Consider the following 22,499-nt stretch of genomic DNA (forward strand, 5'->3'; position numbering starts at 1 on the left):
GATGCATTTTTATGGTGAAATGTCACTATACCCAATACTTTGTGAATACTACAACACAGGGATACTGTACCTCCATAATCAACTAGAGATGTATTTATTGAATATGCAGGGCACTTCTGCTCTACACCAACTATGACTGGCAGGCTAAATTCAGCCCATCTCATGTTTTTGTGTGGCAAGCAAGGTATGAATGATTCTCACAATTTTAAATGGTTGGAAGAACCACCTTCAAACACTGTTAGAGAACGCTGAATGGCTTTGGAAATTAACTTTTGATGCAGGCTTGATAATGTTTATTAATTAATTCAACCTAAAATTACAAGGCAAAACAATGCTTATATATGAAAAAAACTGTAGTAAAGTCATTTTGACAATATTGTTTGAATCACAAGTAATGTCAAGATGCTTTATCCACTTCCCATGCTGTCACAAGTCAATATGGAATATCCTTTGCACTTGCTTCAAGGTCCAAAAACTACTGCTGGAACTGTAGTCTGAATTCAGAAAATATATATGCTACAAATTTGTATAGAAATAGAGATCTTGCTTCTTGTTTTAACTTTTATTTCATTTTATTTTGAGATGGAGTCTCGCTCTGTCACTCAGGCTGGAATGGGTGTTTATAGATCACCACTTTATAGATCACCACTTTATATCCACTAGAATGCCTATAATCAAAAAGATAGATATTAATAAGTATCGGTAAAGATATGGAGAAATTTGGCTGGATGTGGTGGCTCATGCCTATAATCCCAGCATTTTGGAAGGCCAAGGTGGGCAGATCTCTTGAGGACAGGAGTTCCAGACCAGCCTGGCCAACATGGCAAAACCCTGTCTCTACTGAAAATACAAAAATTAGCCAGCGTGGAGGTACATGCCTGTAATCCCAGCTACTCGGGAAGCTGAGGCACAAGAATCACTAGAATCCAGGAGGCAGAGGTTGCAGTGGGCTGAGATCCTGCCACTGCACTCCAGCCTGGGTGACAGAGTGAGACTCTGTCTCCAAAAAATAAAAAGAAAATAAGAAAAAAAATGTGGATAAATCTGAAATCTGAACCCTCGAACATTGCTTGCTGATGGAAGGTAAAATGGTACAGCCACTTTTGTAAAGAGTCTGAAAGTTTCTCAAAAAGTTAAACAGAGTTACGATATGACCCAGCAATTTCACTCCTAGTTAAGTACCCAGAAGAAATAAATGAAATCTCAGCTGGACATGGTGGCTCACACCTGTAATCCCAGCATTTTGGGAGACCTAGGTGGGAGGATCACTTGAGCCCAGAAGTTTGAGATCAGCCTGGGCAACATAGTGAGACCCTGTAACTACAAAAAATCATAAATTGACTGAGTGTGTTGGTGCATGCCTGTAGTCCCAGCTGCTCCAGAGGCTGAGGTGACAGGATTACTTGAGCTAGGGAGGTGGAGGCTGCAGTGAGCCATGATCGTGCCACTGCACTCCAGTCTGGGCAACAGAAGAAGACCCTGTCTCAATAAAAAATAAAATAGGCCCGGCACAGTGGCTCATGCCTGTAATCCCAGCACTTTGGGAGGATCACCTAAGGTCAGGAGTTGGAGACCAGCCTGGCCAATATGGTGAAACGCTGTCTCTATTAAAAATACAAAAATTAGCCAGGTGTGGTAGCATGCGCCTCAGGAGGCTGAGGCAGGAGAATCGCTTAAGACCAGGAGGCGAAGATTGCAGTATGCCAAGATTGTGCCACTGCATTCCAGCCTGGGTGACAGGGCGAGACTCCGTCTCAAAATAAAATGAAATAAAAGTTAAAACAAGAAGCAAGATCTCTATTTCCATACAAATTTGCAGCATATATATTTTCTGAATTCAGACTACAGTTCCAGCAGTAGTTTTTGGACCTTGAAGCAAGTGCAAAGGATATTCCATATTCCAAAATCCATTTAACTGTGTAATTGAGCAGCTGTCACCAAACTTTCAATTGGAAGTGATTAACCTGCCATATAATGCTAAAAGGCACTATTAAGAGAACAACAGAATTCTATTCCAAGCAATGAATATGCTCAATTAAAATCATATGTTTGTGTAACATTGATAATGTATGATGAGAATGTGGTACTTGACCTTTGCGGACTTCCTTCCAAACACATAATGCCAGTCTAAGCATAAAATTGAGGGTTTTTCCACAAAATGACTGACCAGTACTCCTTAAAACTATCAAGGTCACCAAAACAAAATAAGTCTGAGAAAGTGTCACAAGTCAGAAGAGGCTAAGGAGATACAATGACTAAATGTAATGTGGTATCCTGGATGGGACAGGATCTCTAGAGATAAACTAGTGAAACCTGAAAAAAACAAAAAAGCATGGAGTATAGTTAATAGCAATATACCAATGTGGGCTTATTAGTTGTGACATATATAGCACAGCAATGTAAGATGTTAATGATAAGAGATTCAGCAAATGGTGCTAGGACAATTTCTATATCCACATGCAAAATAAAGAACTTAGATTCTCACCTCATATCACAGAGAAAAAATGAACTCAAAATGAATCATAGACTTAAATGTAAGAGATGAAGTAATAAAGCTTTTAGAAGAAAACATTGGAGAAAATCACTGAGACCTTGCAATTAGGCAAAAACTTCTTAAGTACAACACCAAAAAAATGGTCCATGAAAGAAAAAAAATAATAAATTGGATGTCACCCAAATTCAAAATGTTTTCACTTCAAAAGACACCATCAAGAAAAGAAAAAGGCAAGCAGCAGACTGGGAGAATACATGTGCATATCATATATCTCTTAGGGACTTGATCTAGAATATAGAAACCATCATTACAACTCAACACCAAAAAGACAACTCGATTTAAAAATGGACAAAAGATATAACAGACACTTCACTGAAGAAGATATATGAATGGCTAAGAAGCACATGAAAATATGCTCACCATATTATAAATTATAATTTATAAGTTTATAAATTAAAACCACAATGAGACACCATTTCACACCCACTTAGAATGGCTATAATAAAAAACACAGTAAATAACAAATGGTGGCAAGGATGTGGAGAAACAGGAACTCTCATACATTGCTAATGGAAGTGCAAAATGTTGCTGCTATTTTGGAAAACAGTTGTGCAGTTTCTTAAGAAGTTAACATATATTTTCCCTGTGATCCAGTAACTCCACCCTTAAGTATCTATCAAAGAGAAATGAAAAAAATATGTTCACACAAAGACTTACATACTATATCTTCTTAGCAGCACTAGTCATAGTAGCCAAAACTTGGAAACTGATGTACCTATCTAATAGTGAGTAGATAGACAAAAATGTGCTATATCCATAAAATGGAATACTATTTGGCAATAAAAAAGTAAGGAAGTACTGATACATACTACGATATGGATGAATCTCAAAAATATTATGCTAAGTGAAAAAAAATCAGACACAAAGACTGCATATTGTATGATTTCATTTATATAAAATGTCCAGAATAGGCAAATTTATAGAAACAAAAAAGTAGATTAGTGGTTGTCTGGGGCTGGGAATGGGACAGAGGATTGATTAACTGTAAATAGGCATGAGGGAATCTTACTGGAGAGATCAAAAAGTTCTAAAACTGATTTATGGTGATGGTTGCCCCACTTCAGTAAAGTTACCAAAAATCATTTAATTATGCACTTGAAATCAGTGAATTTTATGATATGTAAAATGTACCTCATTTTGAGTGAGTGGTATACAGGAACTCTACTAACCTTGCAACTTTTCTATAAATCTAAAACTATTCTGAAATTTTTGAAAAAAATAATTTAAATAAAAGTGTATGTTTATGAATTGATATCAGTATTTGACAGTACCTATATGTGTAAAATGACATTTTCAAAGATTAAATAGGTAAAAATCTCATAACAGATCAGCATTAACAGACGAACATTTAAAATCAATTTTGACAGTACGGAACACTAATTCTGAGCTCCAATTAAGCAAAATATTATCCCCTAAAAAGAATTATATTCTTCTCATTGGTAGTCCTCCTGTATTACAAAAAAAAGTACTCAATTACTATTATATTTTGAATTACATCAATAAAAATTTGTTGAAATTTGTTTTCTCTCGTCATAAAAGTACCAACAAAATATTCTTGATTTTGCCTTTTGACCTACAAAGCCTAGAATATTTACTATCTGGCTCTTTACAGAAAGTTTCCCAACTGCTATTCTACACTATAACAGGATAAACATAAACATAATCAATCTCTTTCTTGAATGTATTCTTATCATTACCTAGTTGTGGCATAATGTCCTCTGGATATGCCCTATAAAGGATCAGTCTTGCATTGCTTCTGCTATGGCACTATTTGGGATTTCTATAAAAAGAAACACTATTAGCTTAATAGTTGCAGCAAAGCCTTGACAACATAGTTAATATCGTGATATTAAAGTGCCAACACCACAGCCCGGTATCCTTAAGATGACCCTCATCAAGTTGTGATGTCACCAGGCTATGGACTCACCGAAGTCTCTTAGATATCAAGTGGCTCCCGTGGCATCACACCCTGCCTTTGGCATCACCCTGGCACATCACCTCAGTACGGTGCCATATGCTATCACTGCTGTGGCAGAACCCTGTCCAGACGCCACACCGCCGAGATGTCGGAGTAATTAACTCCCACTTCTTTCCACTCCCTGGGCGGTGGTAGGGAGGGGGAGGGTAGTCACCGTCACCGGTTCGAGCTCAGGAGGTAGTACTCAGCTCCAACCCTTGTCCCTTCCGCCTGCCACTGCAGGTCAGGAACCCCGAGGGACAGGACCTTTAGGCTCCCATAACTCTCTTGCCCTGCCCCCGAACCCATTTCATATGGCCGACTCAACGACCCGCCAGCGACTACCCACCCCGGCTCTTTCACACGGTTCCACTCAAAGCCGCTCCCCATACCTGACTCCATTCTCCAGCTGTCATCCTGGGCCAATTCCACCGGCAACTTGACTACGGGCGGTCGCTAGGAACCCTGGGACTTGTAGTTCCGTACTGCTAGAGGCCAAGTCTGTGAGGGCCCCAAAGGCGCCTCCCTGCCCAGAACTGCTCTCAAACTGCAACTCCCAGAGGCGCCGTGCGATGGTAAAGGAAAAGGGAACGAGGAAGGCCGGTGATTGGTGGAGCTCTAACGGCTGTTTTGACTGGCAGCCGGAGCCGGCGAAGTGAGGCGGGCGTTGCTCGCGCGTCAAGTAGTTGCTGGGATAGCGAAATGGAGGGGTGTGTGTCTAACCTAATGGTCTGCAACCTGGCCTACAGCGGGAAGCTGGAAGAGTTGAAGGAGAGTATTCTGGCCGATAAATCCCTGGCTACTAGAACTGACCAGGTAAAGCAACGCTAGGTGTCTTCGCAGCTGGGGACGTCGGCGAAGCCCTACGTGGCTTTCGGGGCCCGGCCCTAGCGGAGGCCCGGTTTCTGAGAGGAGCAGAACCCCGCCCCCGCCGCCCCAAGCAGTCCCCCGGGGTCACCTCAGGACTCGCGATAGGCCTGCGGAGGCTAGCCCCGCAGACCTCAGATATTTTCCCGTTGGTCCGGAGCTCCACTCCCTGATTTTTGGATAGTTCTAGAACGTCTACTGCATTTATCAGAAATTGCCAATCAGTGAAAAGGAAGGCTCTTTATATGGATTTATTTACCTTTACTAGTAACTGTATTCAGTAACACATGTGTAATTGAACTCCCCTTCCGTGCCAGGCAGTTTGCTAGGAGCTGGGGATACGGTGGAGTGGAAGATGCAGACAGTAAAATAAGCACAAAAACATGTCCGATTACAGATTGTGGTAAATACTCGGCAGAGAAGTTTACATGGTGCTTTCAGAACACGTTAATAGGAGAATCTGATGCTGAATATGGCTGTCATTAATTAGAAAAGTTTTTGCAAAGAAGGGAAGGTTAGACTTTGAAGCATGAGTGAGATTTCCATGGGGGAATGAGTGGACATTCTAAGCAGAGGCAGACAGAAGTTGAGAAGTGTTTCCTTCTGCCCTCCTGCTCACAGGACCCTCGTGCTTTCATCCTCAGTTTCTGGGATTCATGGTGCCCTCAGTAAGCCCACAAATATTTATAGATGGCCTTAGGTTTCGCAGGCAGTGTGCTAAGCACTAGTGAAACTGTCCTATACTTACAAATCTCCATTTCGTGTCTTTCGGGAGAAAATTAGAAATCAAGAGACTGTTGTCTCTTTTCTGGAACTTTCCTTTATTACTCAACCTGAAAATGGCCTTACCTTTACCTAGTTTACTTCATTATGGTCTGGTGATATTTAAGGATTTAAATTTAAATGTAATAATTTATATTAAGGTTTAATAACACTCCATTAGAAATTTAACCATTCTTCAAGTCAATGGCTTAAAAAGGGAAGGGAACTGTATCAAGAGACGTAAAAAACACGAAGAAATGCGATTTATGGATCTTGTTTGGTTCCTGATTTAAACAAACCAACTGCAAAAAGACATTTGGGAGACAGCTGGGGAAATCTGAATACAGACCGGATGTTAGACATTCTAAAGGAGTTAGTGTTAATTTTAGTAAGTGTAATAATGGTCTCATAGTTATATAAGAAATACCTTTATTTTTTACATACTGAAAGACAAGGGTGAAAAATCATGATATTTAGGATTTGTTTTTGGAAAACTCAGCAAGGAAAAAACTAGATAAAGCAAATAGGGCAAGGTGTTTGTTGTTAATTCTAAGCAGTAGGCATGTGGGTTTCTATTCTATTCCCTCTATTTTTGTGTGTTTGAAATTTTTTGTAATAGAGTTTAAAATACCATTTTCTATTCTGTGGGGCTAAGAAATATAGCAGTCACTGCAAATAGGGATTCCCTTTGACAAATAATGACTACTATAGCTTATTTTTATTTTTATTTTTATTTTTATGTATTTATTTATTTATTTTTTTGAGACAGTTTCGCTCTTGTTGCCCAGGCTGGAGTGCAGTGGTGCGGTGTCGGCTCACTGCAACCTCTGCCTCCTGGGTTCAAGCGATTCCCCTGCCTCAGTCTCCCAAGTAGCTGGGATTACAGGTGCCTGCCACCACGCCTGACTAACTTTTGTGTTTTTAGTAGAGATGGAGTTTCACCATGTTGCCAGGCTGGTCTGGAACTCCTGACCTCAGGTGATCTGCCCACCTCGCCCTCCCAAAGTGCTGGGATTACAGGCATGAACCACCGCACCCGGCCATAGCTTATTATTTTTCATAAAAAGTAATTTTCTTGTTCTCTGTGTGTTGTGTTTTCTAAATTATATTTCTAATTTATTTATGGTTTTAAGTTATAGATAATTTCAACTAGTTTAATAAACATTTCTTTCCCCATTAGATTCATGTGTTCCTTCTACAACATCTAACTTGAGGTCAGTGTGGTAGTAGAGATTTCAGAGTCAGAACTTCACTGACAGTTGTGTCCCAGCTTCACTATTTAGTATCCGTATGACCGTCCACAAGGTGCTTACCTGAGGAGTTTTAGTTTCCTCATCTGAAAAATGGAGATAATAAGCACTGTGTAGAATGATAGGAATTACATGATACGATGCATGTAAAATTCCCAGCACAGTGCCTGACGTAAAAGTACGTAAATAATGTAATAGTAAAACAACCAAAGATGTATTTCTGTCAAAGCACTGAAATCAGTTTCTTGCTCTACTACTTTCCTTGTCGTATTCTGCCCAGAATTACATATGTTCATCAATGTCATTCTTCCCATGTTACTTAAACTTTCATCTATCTTATACCAGTAAGTAATATAGTTTAAGGTTACCTACCTGAGGATCCAGTGCTCTGCATCTCGTATTTTCAAACTATAGATTTGCCAGCACCAGTATTTTTTTTTCTTGCTCTTTTCCCTTCTGTTTCTCTTCAAGAATGTTTCTATTACTGCTTCTCTGTAGGACAGGAGAACTGCATTGCACTGGGCATGCTCAGCTGGACATACAGAAATTGTTGAATTTTTGTTGCAACTTGGAGTGCCAGTGAATGATAAAGACGATGTGAGTACTTTGATAAAGTTGAGTTGATAAATTCCCAGTTATCTTTATACTCCAGACTGGTGTTTACTGAAGCCTGTGCATTAAGCTCATAAAGAAAATTGTAACCTTTGCAACTGGAAAGTTATAGCATGGCCCTTGTGATCAAGCATGAGACTCATGGTTGCATTGTTTTACAGCGTTATGTTTGCCACTCATACTCTGTGATTTAAGGTAAACATACAGGAGAAGCTGAGGTGGGAGGATTGCTGGAGCCCAGTAGTTTGAGGCTGCAGTGAGCCATTGTACTCTATCCTGGGTGACAGACAGACCTTGTCTCTAAAAATAAAAACAACAAAAATAAACGTACAGATCAGGGCTTCTTATGGTGAACCCTAAAAGACCATAAACTCTTTCTATTATGTTGGATTTTTTTGTTTTTTGGTAAATATGACCTGAATAATGAGGACCTAGATAACTTTTTTGTTACATAAAGAGATTTATTCTAATGGTATGGTTATATTAGGATTAGATTTGTGAAGAGTAAGAATGGAACCTTTTTTGTAAGCAAATATTTTTTTACCTTTGTAAAGCTCCTTGTTAACCCTGCCTAAATGTTAGCACTAATCCTTGTGCCTTTTTCCCCTGGTGTTTCTACTGCCTACTTCTTTTATAGGCAGGTTGGTCTCCTCTTCATATTGCGGCTTCTGCTGGCCGGGATGAGATTGTAAAAGCCCTTCTGGGAAAAGGTGCTCAAGTGAATGCTGTCAATCAAAATGGCTGTACTCCCCTACATTATGCAGCTTCCAAAAACAGGCATGAGGTATGGTTCCATCCCTAGGCTACTTCTGTTGAGTTCTAAAAGTGTATACAAACACAGATAGATCTCTGCATTGTTTTCTTCTTTCTACTCCATCTTTCCAGATTGCTGTCATGTTACTAGAAGGCGGGGCTAATCCAGATGCTAAGGACCATTATGAGGCTACAGCAATGCACCGGGCAGCAGCCAAGGGTAACTTGAAGATGATTCATATCCTTCTGTACTACAAAGCATCCACAAACATCCAAGACACTGAGGGTAACACTCCTCTGTAAGTGACAAGTAGCAGTCATTTGTATTCTACCTGACGTTAGCCCTCTTGCAATAATTCTTATACATCATTTCTTTTTTTATTCTGCTTATAGACGCAATACGTGTTAATGGCAAAAATGTTAAATTGCACAAAATGTAAAGATAAAAATTACCTATTATCTTGCCACTCAGAAATAACTACTGATCACATTCTTGTGTATTTCCTCCTGGTCTCTTATTTTCAGATGTGTATATTTTACACATACATATTTTTTAGCAAAATTGGGGTCATACTGTGTATGTAGTTTTAGCTCTTGTTCTTTTCACCTCAATAGTATATTATAAACATTTTCCAATGTCATTAAATATGTTTAAAACTTTTTAAATGGTTATGTACAATTCTGCTGTATAGATGTGCCATAATTTAATCATTCCTCTATTACTGTATATTTAAACCTTTTTGAGTTTTTCACTATTATAAATAATGGTACATTGAGCCAGGCATGATGGCTCATGTCTGTAATCCCAGCACTTTGTAAAGCCAAGGCGGGAGGATCACTTGAGGCCAGGAGTTCAAGACCAGCCTGGGCAACACAGCAAGACCCCCTGTATCTAGAAAAAATTAAAAACTTAGCCAGGCATGGTGGCATGCACCTGTGGGACTAGCTACTCAGGAGATTGAGGTGGGAGGATTGCTTGAACCCAGGAGCTCCAGGTTACAGTGAGATGTGATCACACCACTGCACTCCAGCCTGGGTGGAGCAAGACCTTGTCTCTAAAATAATTGACTAACTTTGTACGGAAAACTTTTGGCCACATTTCTGATTATTACCTTCATATAGACTCCTAGAAGTTGAATTGCTGGGTCAACAAATACACACATTTTAAGACTTGCTATATGTTGCCAAATTGCTTCCAGAGGAGTTGTATCATTTTACCCTCCCAACAGCAGTTTAAGAGTGCCCATTACCCCCTCACCAACACTAAATTATCCTTTTGTTATGTGAAAATGATATTTCATAGATGTATTTCATAGATGTAATTTACATTTTTATTAATGAATTTGAACTTTTTTTTTAATGTCCATGGCTAATTACATTTCTTATCTAATTGTACCTTTTTGTGTCCCTTTCTCTGTTTCCTTTTGGGGAATTAATTTATTTTCACAGCGTTTTAAGTGCTCTTGATTTGACATGGTAAAATATTAATGTTCTGCAACATTAGTTGAAAATATTTTTCCTAATTTATCTTTTCATTTTGTTCATAATTTCTTTTGCATAAGAGAAGTTTTAAAATTTCTACATAGTCAAGCCCATTCATCTTTCCTCATGACTAGAAAGCTCTTCCTTACCCTGAAATTAGTTAAATATTCACCTGTCTTTTATTATAGGTTATTTTAGCGTTTCATTGGTTTTGATTGAGGGTTAGTGTTATTGTTTTGCATTTAACTCTTAAAATCCATCTCTAATTGAATTATGTGTATGACCTGAAGCTGGCCTTTACCTTGATATGTTTCCACAGTACTTGGCCACTTTTCTTCTGTGTTGAATGGTGACTTTTTCTTGAACCAGAAGTTCTGTGAGTCTTCTTTTTAGTCCAGAGTGAGGTTCAGCCTTTTCCAATTTGACTTTAAATCAACTTTTAAAAAGTATTATTTTCTTAACTCTTAGTTTTTAAAATCTTTCCTGCATTCTAAGAGACCCTGTTTAGAAAGACCTGTATGCCCTACCTCTTTTCTCCATAAATAGAAAGGCAGGATGGCCTAGAGGAAATCTAGGAGTCAGAAAAGATAGAGTCCTGGGAAGAACATAGGATTTGTGAATAGCTAGATGATGTTTACCCAATTCAGACTCTACCACTTACTAACAATATTAAATACTTATATTAAACAACTTATAAAAGTTACTTAATCTTCCTTGAATCTTAATTTCCTCATCTGTAATATAAGGATAATAATTCCTTCCTTACTAGATTATTGTGAGGTTTAAGTAAAACAACATGTAAAGTGCCTCGTTATACCCTCCTGGCACTCTTAAGTGCATGGCAAAAGTTGTTACCCTCTTCCACTCAGTTTACTGCCAAGACATGTCAGCATAGGTAGGAACTTTAACCTCTGTCACCATTTCAACTGTAAAATGGTGATAATAATACTTTGCTAACTTACAAGACAGATACATGGATTAAATGAGATAAAATCTTTTAAACTGCTTTTTCAAACTTTAAGCTGCACGAATTACTATTAACAGATTATGAACTGGGGCTTTTCTAAATTCTAACCCTGAATTATTACATGTAGTGTTTGAGGTAAACAATTACTTATCTCTGTAAAATAAGAAAAGTGTTCCTTAGGCTGGTGTTTAGATCCCTTCTTCTATTGTAAGTAGAACCAGAATTATGATTTACAATCTGGTATTTCAAGGCTTTTTTTGTAGAATTTTAACTTACAGTCTCCCCATGCAAACCGATGTTTCTTTCCGGATTAAATAACTTTCCAATGTTACCATTTCCTAATCATATGCACTTTAGATTACCTAGCAAGAAATCCTAACCGTTACATAGAATTGGTAGTGATTAATTGGTCTCTGGTGGTCCCTGATTTCAGACACTTAGCCTGTGATGAGGAGAGAGTGGAAGAAGCAAAACTGCTGGTGTCCCAAGGAGCAAGTATTTACATTGAGAATAAAGAAGAAAAGACACCCCTGCAAGTGGCTAAAGGCGGTCTGGGTTTAATACTCAAGAGAATGGTGGAAGGTTAAACAGCTTGGATTTATTCTTACTTTGTATGTTGTGTTGTTGTCCCCAGTGTTCTGCAAACTAATGTATTTGTGCACAAGACATCAACTACGAATGATGACGTTTTCTCACCTTCAAAGTCTTATAAACATGTTGACTCTTGTTCCTGCTGAGTTACTAGTTCGAAGCTTACAGCTTGTTTTCCAGGCATCAAATAACTGTTGAGATTGTTCTACTGTTGTCATACATTCTTCTATATTGAATTCTGGTTAATTTTGAGTAACTAATTCTGTGGCTGTTGTGAGTCTTCAGCACCCTCCCACGTACCTTATATCCCTCTCTGAAACAGAACAGCTCCAATAGCAACAAGCCAGTTGTTCTGCCACATTTCTGTGTGGATTCTGTAATGTTCCTCCATACAGTTAAAACATCCTAACTTGCTTTTCAAGCTCACTCAGCCTATGCCAAATATTTCTGGTTTTTTTTCACCCATGAGGTTTAATTTATTTTTGTGATAGGAGGGATATTTACATATTTTAGTGGACCAAATTTTAAGTTGAATGATGTGCTCTAAAATAATGAAAAACAATAGCCCATATACCTATGTATTTGTTTTTGATGGGTTGTTTACTCTGAAATAAAATGTATGGTTTTCTTTAAAGGAAGTTTTAAAGTACCTATTTTGAGTCATCCTGTATTGAAAAGAATGTCAAGCTTGTTAAAATGACATGTAGCAAAAATGTATTTTGATTTGTATTTCAGAAACCAAAAAATAAAATGTTGAAAGAGTCTTCCAATTTTTCTTTCAAATTAGCTAGAATTCACTTAAGCCTTAAAATCCTTAGTAAAGACATTTCTCAGTTTTTGGTAGCTTTAAGTCAATTAAATTAGTGAAGCTTGAATTGTAGCTAAAATCTTTTAAAATAGCCATCTTCTGAATTGCTAATTAAATGTAGATCAAAAGGAAATTAGTAAGTATAAACTTGAGCTCAATTTAGGGAAGCATCTTAAATGATACTAGTCATAAAACCTAATGAACTCCAAGTAACTTTCAGATTATTTTTATTTGAATTTTATGCTGCAACTACTGCTTGAAATAAGTGATCCAAGTGAACGTACAAACTTGCATTAATTTTGGGTCAAAGTCTTAATGATCAGTAGCTAAAATTTGAGTTTCATAAACATCAACTGTGTTATTGATATAGAAACTCCTTTTACAGAAGTATTTTGAGTGCTAACAAACAATCAGAGAAGCATCTTACGGAACAAAATTATTGAATGCTGGAGATAGAATTGATAGCAGGGGAAATAATATTTCTAGTATTTTTAGTGTGATCAGAGTAAAGCTTTGTCTATTACGACTGAAGACATTTACTCTTCATAAATATTGAGTTGTCTGAGGTAATAGGTTTCATGGGTGTAAAAGGAAATTCATTTGGGTTCTTCCATAAGCAATACAAATGGAGCTAAGCCACAGGTAATTTGTAGGCTTTTGGCATTTTAGGCATGACTTGTTAATATTTAGACCACAGATTTGTATAAACTGAAGATATTAGTGGCCTCAGATATTGATCAGATTGTTACCTGTGTCTGTAGGAAAGGTGATAGAAATGAAGCTGATTCAAGGTCAGCAGATTTTACAGTTCCAAAACAAACTCAAAAAAAGATAATTTGGCTGGGTGCGGTCGCTCATGCCTGTTATGCCAGCACATTGGGAGGCCAAGGCGGGCGGATTACCTGAGGTCGAGTTCAAGACCAGCCTGGCCAACATGGCGAAACCCCACCTCTTTACTAAAAAGAATTAGCCAGGTGTGGTGGGTGCCTGTAATCCCAGCTACTTAGGAGGTTGAGGCACGAGAATCGCTTGAACCCAGGAGGCGGAGGTTGCAGTGAGCCGAGTTGGTGCCACTGCACTCTAACCTGGGTGACAGAGCGATAATTCATCTCAGAATACATAAATAATTTAATTGTGAAGCTTAACTGAGAATATGAGATGGAAGAAAAAGGCCAATGAAAATAGTGAAAGCATTTGCATTCTTAAATATCTGTTATAGAGAATCTACAATTTCAGTGAGGTTTTGTGAACTTCAAAGTAAATCTGTGTTTTTCTTCATAATCTTTGACTTAACATTTAACTGTATGACACTAGTGTTTGATTCCCCAATTTCTCAGCTATACCAATTACAATGAATTCCTTAGATGGCTGTGTCTGCTGCTTTCAGCTCCCATATTCTGTTACACTACAAGGCCTCCAAATCAATCTGTTGGCAAGTCCGATAACAGTATAAAGATTCTTTGTGGTTTATGGCTCCAGCTTCACAGTTCTATTGACTGCCTAAAATTGAAAGCGGAAATTTGTAATGTGAATTTCTCTGGGAAGAGGATTTATAGCTTTCATCAAATTCTCAAGGGCATCTGTGATTCCCCCAAAAGGTTAAAAATCCCTGGTTGAGAGAAAAAAGAATACTGAATCAGTTGTCGGGAGACCTCATTTCTACAACTATAGTTCTACCACAGTTTTTTAATTTATAAGTTTTTACATCTATTCTCACTGTAGTCTTTAAGAAGGCAGAAATCATCTCCATTTTACAGATGAGAATACACCCAGAGCTAGAGAAACAGCCAGTACCAAAATCTAGCTTTCCTGGATTCTAATTCATTTTCTTTTCTGCCTCTATTCAAAAACAGTGGACCAAATGGAAGGTACTCTGGCATTTTGAAAATAACTGGTTAGTTGTAACACCTATCCTGGTGCTTTTCTTTAATTTGGCTGTGACGTAGTAAGAAATACATATTTGGTCTCAGCCCCCAGTACCTGAAACAGAGCTCCTAAAACCCCTGACAGTTCCTGAGTGATAGGAGTGTCTTACATAGAGCTCCTAAACCCCTTGGGATTTCCTGGGTGATAGGAGTGCCTTTTGTTCTAATGATGCAACTCTTGGTGGGCTCCTGGATAGCTTTAGAATGGGAGCTATTAGTGACCAAGCCTTGTTTAGAGGATTAGAACTTTCAGCCCCATCTTCCAGGGAGGCAAGAGGGGCTGGAGATTGAGTTAATAGTTGATCATGCCTATGTGATGAAGCCTCCATAAAAATTCCTAAACTACAGGGTTTGGTGAGCATCTAGGTTGGTAACACACCTATATGCCAGAAGAGTGGTGCACCCCAACTTCATGGGAACAGAAGCTCCTATGTTGAGGACCCTTCTGGACCTCACCCTATGTACCTCTTCAGCTGGCCATTCACCTGTATCCTTTATAATAAACTGGTAAACAAGAGCGTTTCCTTGAGTTCTATGAGCCATTACAGCAAATTATCAAACTTAAGGTTGCGGGAACCCCCAACTTATACCCAAGTCAAACAGAAGTGTGAGTACCCTGGGCACCCAATACTTGTGATGTGTCTGAAGTTGGGGGCAGTCTTGTCAGACCCAACCCTGGGTAGTGTCAGAATTGAATTAAATTGTAGGACACCCAGTTGGTGTCTGCAGAGAATTGGAAAATTACCTGGCGTGGAAACCCCACACATTTGCTTTCTGAAGTGTTGTGAGTGGTGGAACAGTTTTTCTTTATTGGCATATCTTTTTATCGTTTCCTGGAGCCCTCATTATCATCTCTGAATTATTTGTTTTGTTTTTCAACCAAAGTTTCAAAGACAAGTGGGAGTATTGAGTCTTTATCGATTTGTTTAAACCTTTTATGAGGCCCACTGATGTGTTTTCCAGCAAGTAGACATTGTAAAACAACCTTTTATTACTAAAGCTTGGGTTTGTTTCACTGAAATTAGTAGTTGGGTGCAGTTGAAAGAGCATTGCACTGAAATCCAGATGATGTGAATCTAGTTTTGACTTTGTGTAATCTCAGGCAGATTATTTTACTTCTCTGCACTCAGGGATTCTCCTCTAGGGGCTGGGTAGCAATATATAAGAGTGAACCAGCTTTTTAAAAGTACATTTACCCTTTCCTATCTCCCCCACCAAGAATTTATTGTACATCATCTCCAGCCTCATCATTGTTAGGAGTGACCCACTGTGTGTATTATAACTCAGGTGTGCTGGGGTTGAAAAAGTTTGAATACTATTTATTTCAGAGTGCTCTTCTAGCTCTGATCAAACCTGAGTTGCCCAGAGCAGATTGAATGGGTGGTAAACCACCTGGTTTGATTTGAGAGGGGCTGAGAAGTTTCCTTTTTTCAGAAATGTCTCTCCTCTGGATTGTTTAGACTCTTCAGATTAAGGATTATCTGTGCTGGAGTCCTCTTTAAAAGGTAAATACTCCCAAGAAGACTCTCATTTATCAACCTATTGAGATCACTGAATGATGAAAGATCATGTTCACTGGACAAGAACGGGTTACAGAACAGCTACTTTAGGTCCTGCACAATGAGTCCTGCCCGAAAGAGGAAGAACTGAGCGGGTCACTGAACTAGTAGGAGCATAAGAATCCTGGGCGTTTGGAAAATAAGGTGCCACAAGGCCAGAAATGGCACTGAAAGGAGAGATCCAAAGGTACAAATTCAGATTAATCTCATGTGCTTCCTAACCTTGCCCATGTAGGGTTTCTGCCTGGGCAACATGTACTCCATGTTTTTAAATCCAGATTTTTCTATTTATTCCTGTCAAATTCATTTTGTTGACTTCAACTCCACTTTTGAGCTATCAATATCATTCTGAATTGTGATTCTGTCTTATAGCCTAGTGGCCATTCCCCTTAGGAGCAAGTCATCCACAAATTTATTAAGTGTACTTTGTGTGTTTTGATCTAAGTAACTGGTTCTCCATCTTGGATTCAGGGAGTCTGTAACTCACCCAAAACTATATGTGACACTTTGTGTGTATAAGCATTTTTCAGTGGAGATGGGTTTAGAGTTTTCAGCAGATTCCCAAGGTGATCCATGACCTCAGAAAAAGGTTACAAGCCACTGATTGAACTATTCATCAGTATTTTGAACAGAACAGTGCTAATAAGGACAGAGCTCTATAAGACTACCAGTAGCGCTTTCTTTCCTGGACTGCACTGATCTGTCAAAAATTTTGGGGTGTAATTGTTGACTATTATGTGTCAGTCTCTTGTGATTTGCCTCTATAATAAAAATGGAAAGGAAAAGTGAGTTCCAGCTACTTAGATATTCTGGTAATTGAGATGTTTACACTGCTGTTTACTTTTTAATCTCTAAATATTAGGTCATTCTTAAGACCTTCATCATTTTGCTTCTTGCGTCCATCAGACACCATATATCATACTTTCATATTTAGTATGAATGAAATTATAGATGTGTCAGAAATCCCTGACATTTTCTGAAAATTGACACATCGAAGAAAATGCAGAAATAAACGCTTGCTATCTCTTCTCTCCATGGCTCTAGATAAGTGTAATGTTAATTTCCATTTTAACTCTCCTTAAAACCTAAAGAGACTCTACCTCAATCTGTGTATGGTTATGATCCATATAGAAAGGAGTTTGCAGTTTAAGAAAATCTTTTACATGAAAATCTGAAAGTGATAAATGAGAAACTCACTACTTCGTTTAAAAAGGATTCACCTTAGAAGGAAGTGAGACACAAAAAAGTACATACTGTATCATCCCATGTATATGAGGGCCAAGAAAAGGCAAAGTTAATCTCTAGTGATGGAAAACAATGAGTGATTTCCTAGGTCCAGGGCAATAGTGGATTTGCACAAAGGGGCATGAAGGAACATTTTGGGCTGATGGAAATGTTTTCTCTCTAGATGGGTGTGGTGGTTTCATGGGTATGTACTCTGTCAAAACTCATCAAATTGTACACTTTAAATGTCTGGTTTATTATACATAAATGCTATGTCAGAAAAGTTGTTTATAAAAGGACTAGCCTTAGAAGTCATTAAAATGAGACATTATGAGTATTATTTATTGAGCCTTAAAGTAAGATTTAAATATGATTAATTTCACAAGTGAAAAGGTAAGTCTACTTGTAAGTTTCTTCAAGGCGAGATGTGGGTGAAATATGATCATGAGAAAGCTTTTTAACAGGGGAAGAAGAAGTGATATCAGTGCATTTTAGTAATATTTAGCATTCATATAAGATTGGTATCGCTTTATTAATGTGGGATGTACCGGCAGTAAAACAGGTTATTTAAATAATTAGTTGAAATTATCTAAAATAGATCTTAAGTGTTCATTTAGAACACTTCTCTGGTCTGCCTTTCAAAGCAGATAACATCAGACACAGTGATAACATAATAACTCATTCAAAACTAAATTGTACATCACCTGTGATATCAACATTTTGTATTCACTGAAGGAAATTATATTTGAAAATGTTTGCCTGTACATTATTTGACAAAGTTGTGGGGATTTTTTGTTTTTCGTTTGCTTGTTTTCTGTTTTTGTTTTTGTTTTTGAGATGGAGTCTCACTCTGTCGCTCAGGCTGGAGTGCAGTGGTGCAATCTCGGCTCACTGCAACCTCCACCTCCTGGGTTCAAGTGATTCTCCTGCCTCAGCCTCCCAAGTAGCTGGGATTATAGGCATGCACTACCACACCCAGCTAATTTTTGTATTTTTAGTAGAGACGGGGGTTTCACCATTTTAGTCAGGCTGGTCTCGAACTCCTGACCTCAGGTGATCCACCCGCCTCGGCCTCCCAAAGTGCTAGGATTACAGGCGTGAAATTGTGTTATTTTTTAAATTTGCTGTGCTCAGATATTGGAAACTGGGGTGACTTCTTGGGAAATCTAATATGACGAATGAAGCATTAATTATAAGACCTGATTTTAAATGCTGTGTACCAATTAATATATACCCTTTACATATTCTCCTCTATTGTATTTGAAGAAAAATTTCCAATCTATGAGATAATGCTGATGAATTATTTTCTCAGTGGTCAATATAAAAATGAATGGGAAACTATTCCTAGAAATAATATTGAATGTAATTAATGCCACCTTGTCATATGTGCACGTGGAACATAAGAGTAGCTAAAAAGAGGCTGGGCGCAGTGGCTCACGCCTGTAATCCCAGCACTTTGGGAGGCCAAGGTGGGTGGATCATGAGGTCAGGAGATGGAGACCATCCTGGCTAACACGGTCAAACCCCGTCTCTACTAAAAATACGAAAAAATTAGCCGGGCATGGTGGCACGTGCCTGTCATCCCAGCCACTCAGGAGGCTCAGGCAGGAGAATCACTTGAACCCGGGAGGCAGAGGTTGCAGTGAGCCGAGATCGCGCCACTACCATCATAGCCTGGGTGACGAAGCAAGACTCTGTCTAAAAAAAAAAGAAAAAAAAGCGTAGCTAAAAAGAGAGAAATAATATTTTCTGAAATAACAGGTACTGTTGCAAAACTCAACTAAGTTAGAAATCACTTGCCTTGTCAATTGTTATGCTTACATGTTAGTAAAATTGTTAGTATTCTATACTGGTAATGCAGGAACCCTTGCACTGATTTAGTTGTTATCTTGGCGTGTTTATTCTGGATTCATAGTAGGAATGAGCACCTTGTTAGAAGAAGGTTGGTCAAAATGGAGGGAGGAAGTGGAGGTTGGTTAGGTTATTTGAATTCCAAATGGCACTAATGGGTTCCTTAATGATTAATGCTGTACTTAGGCCACCAGCCTATGCCTTAACCACTCCCTTTTCATCTTCACTTAAGGGCTCAACTGCAACCCCAGGCTCTGACTCTGGCTCTGGCTCTGGCTCTGGCTCTGGATCCAATTCCGACTGCGTTTCTGGCTCTAGCTCCAGCTCGATGTCAAGATCAGGCACTGCCATAGGCTCTGATCCTGGGACTGGCTCTGGGGCAGGATCCTGAGTAGGCTTTGGTTCGTAGTCTGGTTCTTCGATGTTATCAGGGCCAGTCTCATGAATGGAAGGTGGTAGAGTTACTTCTAGATGGGTAGCGTCTTCTGTTGGCATTGCTTCGCTTTCTCCCCTTGGGTTTATCTTTGTCATTGGCCTGCAAGAAAGAAGGCCCAGAAAAGAACAAGTTAGGGAGATGCTAACTTTGAAATTACATGTGAAACTATATGCTCTGTAGGTTCAATGACCATAGGTCCCAGACTTCAGGAAATCTGTTATTTCTGATATTCTGACTCATTGTCAGGCCATATGTCATTTTGGATTCAGAAAGGTTAGGTCTCAACAATATAATGAAAGTTTAAGAAAGATCAGTGTTTAAAGGTGGGAAAACTGATGTCAGAATGAAAGAGTCTAAGCATCTAATAAGGTCTTTAAGGTCCAAATCCATAGCTCTGATGCATCTCTGTTTCCCACTCCATCTAGTACAATACTTGGCACCTGGTTGACACTCAATATATAGTGGTAGAAGCAAGGAGATGAAAAAAATGAATGAGTGTGATACACACTAGGGAAGAAATAGAGTGATTAAGAGCATGGACTGCGGGCTGGGCCACATTCTAACTTCTGTGTTCCCAGGGCACTTTTGTCCTTGTTCCATAAAAAAAAAATTAAAATTATATTTTATGACTATGTTGGTTTAAAGACAAGTATGTTAATATTATATATGAAAACGTTTTCTTGGACCTAAAATGGTAGTTGTGATGGCTAAATGAGTTGATGTACATAAAGTGCTTAGAACAGAGCCTGGCACACAGCCCTCAATAAATAGCAGCCATCATCATTCTTTTTCAAATTCAGTGAGAGTAAACAGAAAGATACCTCTGATATCTTATGCTCAAAGGAGTGCTTAGGAATTGATGACTGAAAGAGACATGCCTGAGAAATGTTTGTATTCAAGTAAAGACAACAGAATGAAAGCTTACTCAAGTTCCGCGATGGTCTTAGAATTTCTTTCTTTTGCCTTTGCTTTTGCCTTATTCCTTGCGAAGCACACAACAGAGATGATGATGGCGGCACCTACCAAGCTACCGATCAAGGCCCCAACAATGATTCCAACTTCTGGATCTGAAGGACACAAGCAGCTGGTTAATAAAGTGGAATATATTGTCATTTTATAATGTGTGTTTGTGACTAGTGGGGAATATCAGGGCCATTCAAGTAGTGGGAAAATGACTTGTATAGGCTAGGGAAATGGAAACCCCAAGAACTGTGTCATTTGGACTCACAGTGGGAGAAGACTATTGACATTTATGCACATAAAGAATAAAATGTGACCAACTTGGAGGAGGTGGGGTTGCTTTTGAAATGGGATTTAGAGAAAAGAGTCTTGAGACACCATGGAGTTGTGATCTGGTAACTAGAGATAAGCCTCTGTTACAGGCAGGGACATTTCACTAGGCTTTCCCAGAGCACAGGTGAAATGGGTCCCTAAAAACCTCCCCCACGGCATCCATGCTTACCAAGGAACCTCATGCACTCTGGTCACTGGGAAGTGATATGCTCATTTTGATAAACAGGCATCTGGTTTATTGTCTCAGTCTATGGACAAACTTAATGAGTGTGACACTATCCAGCTGAGTGCCAGACCTTCAAGCCCTAAGGTGTTGTCTCTGGAAGACCACATCTGAGTTATAAGCCAACGCATCCCCATCTGCCTCCCCTCACGCAAGGATGGACATCTTATATTTTGAGCTACCTGATAATAATTCCTTTAACTTTTTATGATTAAGAGCATATATGTGAACAGTTTAAAAAGTCAAATAGTTCTACTACATGTCTCACAAAAACAGCAGTTCCCTGCCCGACTCCTTCCCATTTCTGAGTCCCATTCACAAAAGGCAACCACTCTTAACTCTTTTTAAAAGTCTTCTTGCCCCCGTGTTTTTATTATCCTTGTTCTGATACGTCCTACCATTTTTCCATTTCCATCATTTTCTTTCAACTTTATACCCTAGAAGTTGGAGATTGAGCTCTTTTACACCACTCCGCTCACACCCACCACATTCTTCCAAAATAGTTCTATCACAAGTTTTAGTTAAATCCAAGTTTGCCATAGTATGACTATGTAAATATCGTTCACAGCTGAGGAACACAGTATGCTATGATTCTTTCTTGTACAACATTTACAAAAATTTTCCCGGAGGTTAATTATTGCCTCATTTGGGGATTAATAAAAGCATTATCACTCATCCCAAAATTTCCAACAAAACCATTAAACTTCTCTCAATTGATTCAAACATATCAGATGATATACCCGTTTCTTATGATTTTTCCCTCAGAGACATGCCATGTGAAGCCCTCCATTCTCTTCCCCCATCATGACCTGGTTGCCCTTCTAAGCCTGCTGCTCTACCGTCATCCTTCAACTTTCCCATTTTATAGATAAAGAGGCTTTGCAAGTTCCTTCAAGATCCTGCTCAAATAGCACTTGGTTGGTAAAGCCATCCCAGTTCTATAAGCATAGTTGTTCCTCCCTTGGTGCTCTATCGACCCTGTTTCAGACTTCTATTATAGGATTTAGCACATTTAAGTTGTCTGTGTTTGTCCCTCTAGCTGAACTGTGAGCTCCTTTATCTCTGTATCTCTATCACCTAGGACAGTCCCTGGCACACAGTAGATATTCAATAACTATTTGAGGAAGGAAGGAAGAAAGAAGGGAAGTGGGAGGGAGAGAGGAAGGCAGTGCTGGATATCATTGGAAAAAAGACTAGACAGGAAGCAATGCTCAAGTCCAAATCCTACATATCTCTACATCTGTAGTATGATTGTACCTCTGAGAAGGCAAAAAGAGATTGAGGGAATTCTAAAGAAAGATAACAGAAATGATACAGGGAAAATAGCTGAAAGTGATATGAGAATGAAGGAGCAAAATTCAGGAGAAATAAAAGGAAGAAAGTTC

General features: G+C 38.8%; 3 protein-coding genes across 8 annotated transcripts in view; 1 reads left to right on the forward strand and 2 right to left on the reverse strand.

Annotated features, from left to right (window-relative positions):
- ATG4A (autophagy related 4A, cysteine peptidase) overlaps positions 1 to 5,069 on the reverse strand; it is an 82,525-nt gene extending 77,456 nt beyond the window's left edge. The window contains exon 1 of one of the 3 annotated variants that reach the window (XM_011982459.1): positions 4,904 to 5,069. In XM_011982459.1, coding sequence (XP_011837849.1) covers positions 4,904 to 4,913 — 10 coding nt within the window. In that variant the 5' untranslated portion in view covers positions 4,914 to 5,069. The remainder of the gene's footprint in view (positions 1 to 4,903) is intronic. The other 2 variants (XM_011982468.1, XM_011982476.1) reach the window with 2 other exon arrangements.
- A 29-nt stretch (positions 5,070 to 5,098) lies between these two features.
- On the forward strand, positions 5,099 to 12,556 carry PSMD10 (proteasome (prosome, macropain) 26S subunit, non-ATPase, 10). Of its 3 annotated transcripts, none has more exons than XM_011982488.1 (5): positions 5,099 to 5,327; positions 7,889 to 7,987; positions 8,640 to 8,786; positions 8,888 to 9,054; positions 11,638 to 12,556. In XM_011982488.1, the coding sequence occupies exons 1-5, from the start codon at positions 5,214 to 5,216 to the stop codon at positions 11,789 to 11,791; spliced, it is 681 nt and encodes a 226-aa protein (XP_011837878.1). In that variant the 5' UTR covers positions 5,099 to 5,213; the 3' UTR covers positions 11,792 to 12,556. The 3 variants fall into 3 exon arrangements, with proteins under 3 accessions (XP_011837878.1, XP_011837895.1, XP_011837886.1); XM_011982505.1 differs by having other exon boundaries at positions 8,888 to 8,975; XM_011982496.1 differs by lacking the exon at positions 7,889 to 7,987 and having other exon boundaries at positions 5,202 to 5,327.
- A 4,990-nt stretch (positions 12,557 to 17,546) lies between these two features.
- Positions 17,547 to 22,499, reverse strand: part of VSIG1 (V-set and immunoglobulin domain containing 1) — a 39,243-nt gene continuing 34,290 nt past the window's right edge. The window contains exons 6-7 of one of the 2 annotated variants that reach the window (XM_011982525.1): positions 20,524 to 20,665; positions 17,547 to 19,697 (exon numbers count right to left, since the gene is read on the reverse strand). In XM_011982525.1, coding sequence (XP_011837915.1) covers positions 19,358 to 19,697; positions 20,524 to 20,665 — 482 coding nt within the window. In that variant the 3' untranslated portion in view covers positions 17,547 to 19,357. The remainder of the gene's footprint in view (positions 19,698 to 20,523; positions 20,666 to 22,499) is intronic. The other variant, XM_011982518.1, reaches the window with a different exon arrangement.

This window comes from Mandrillus leucophaeus, unplaced genomic scaffold (genome assembly GCF_000951045.1).
Source record: "Mandrillus leucophaeus isolate KB7577 unplaced genomic scaffold, Mleu.le_1.0 Scaffold1055, whole genome shotgun sequence".
Lineage (NCBI taxonomy): Eukaryota > Metazoa > Chordata > Mammalia > Primates > Cercopithecidae > Mandrillus > Mandrillus leucophaeus.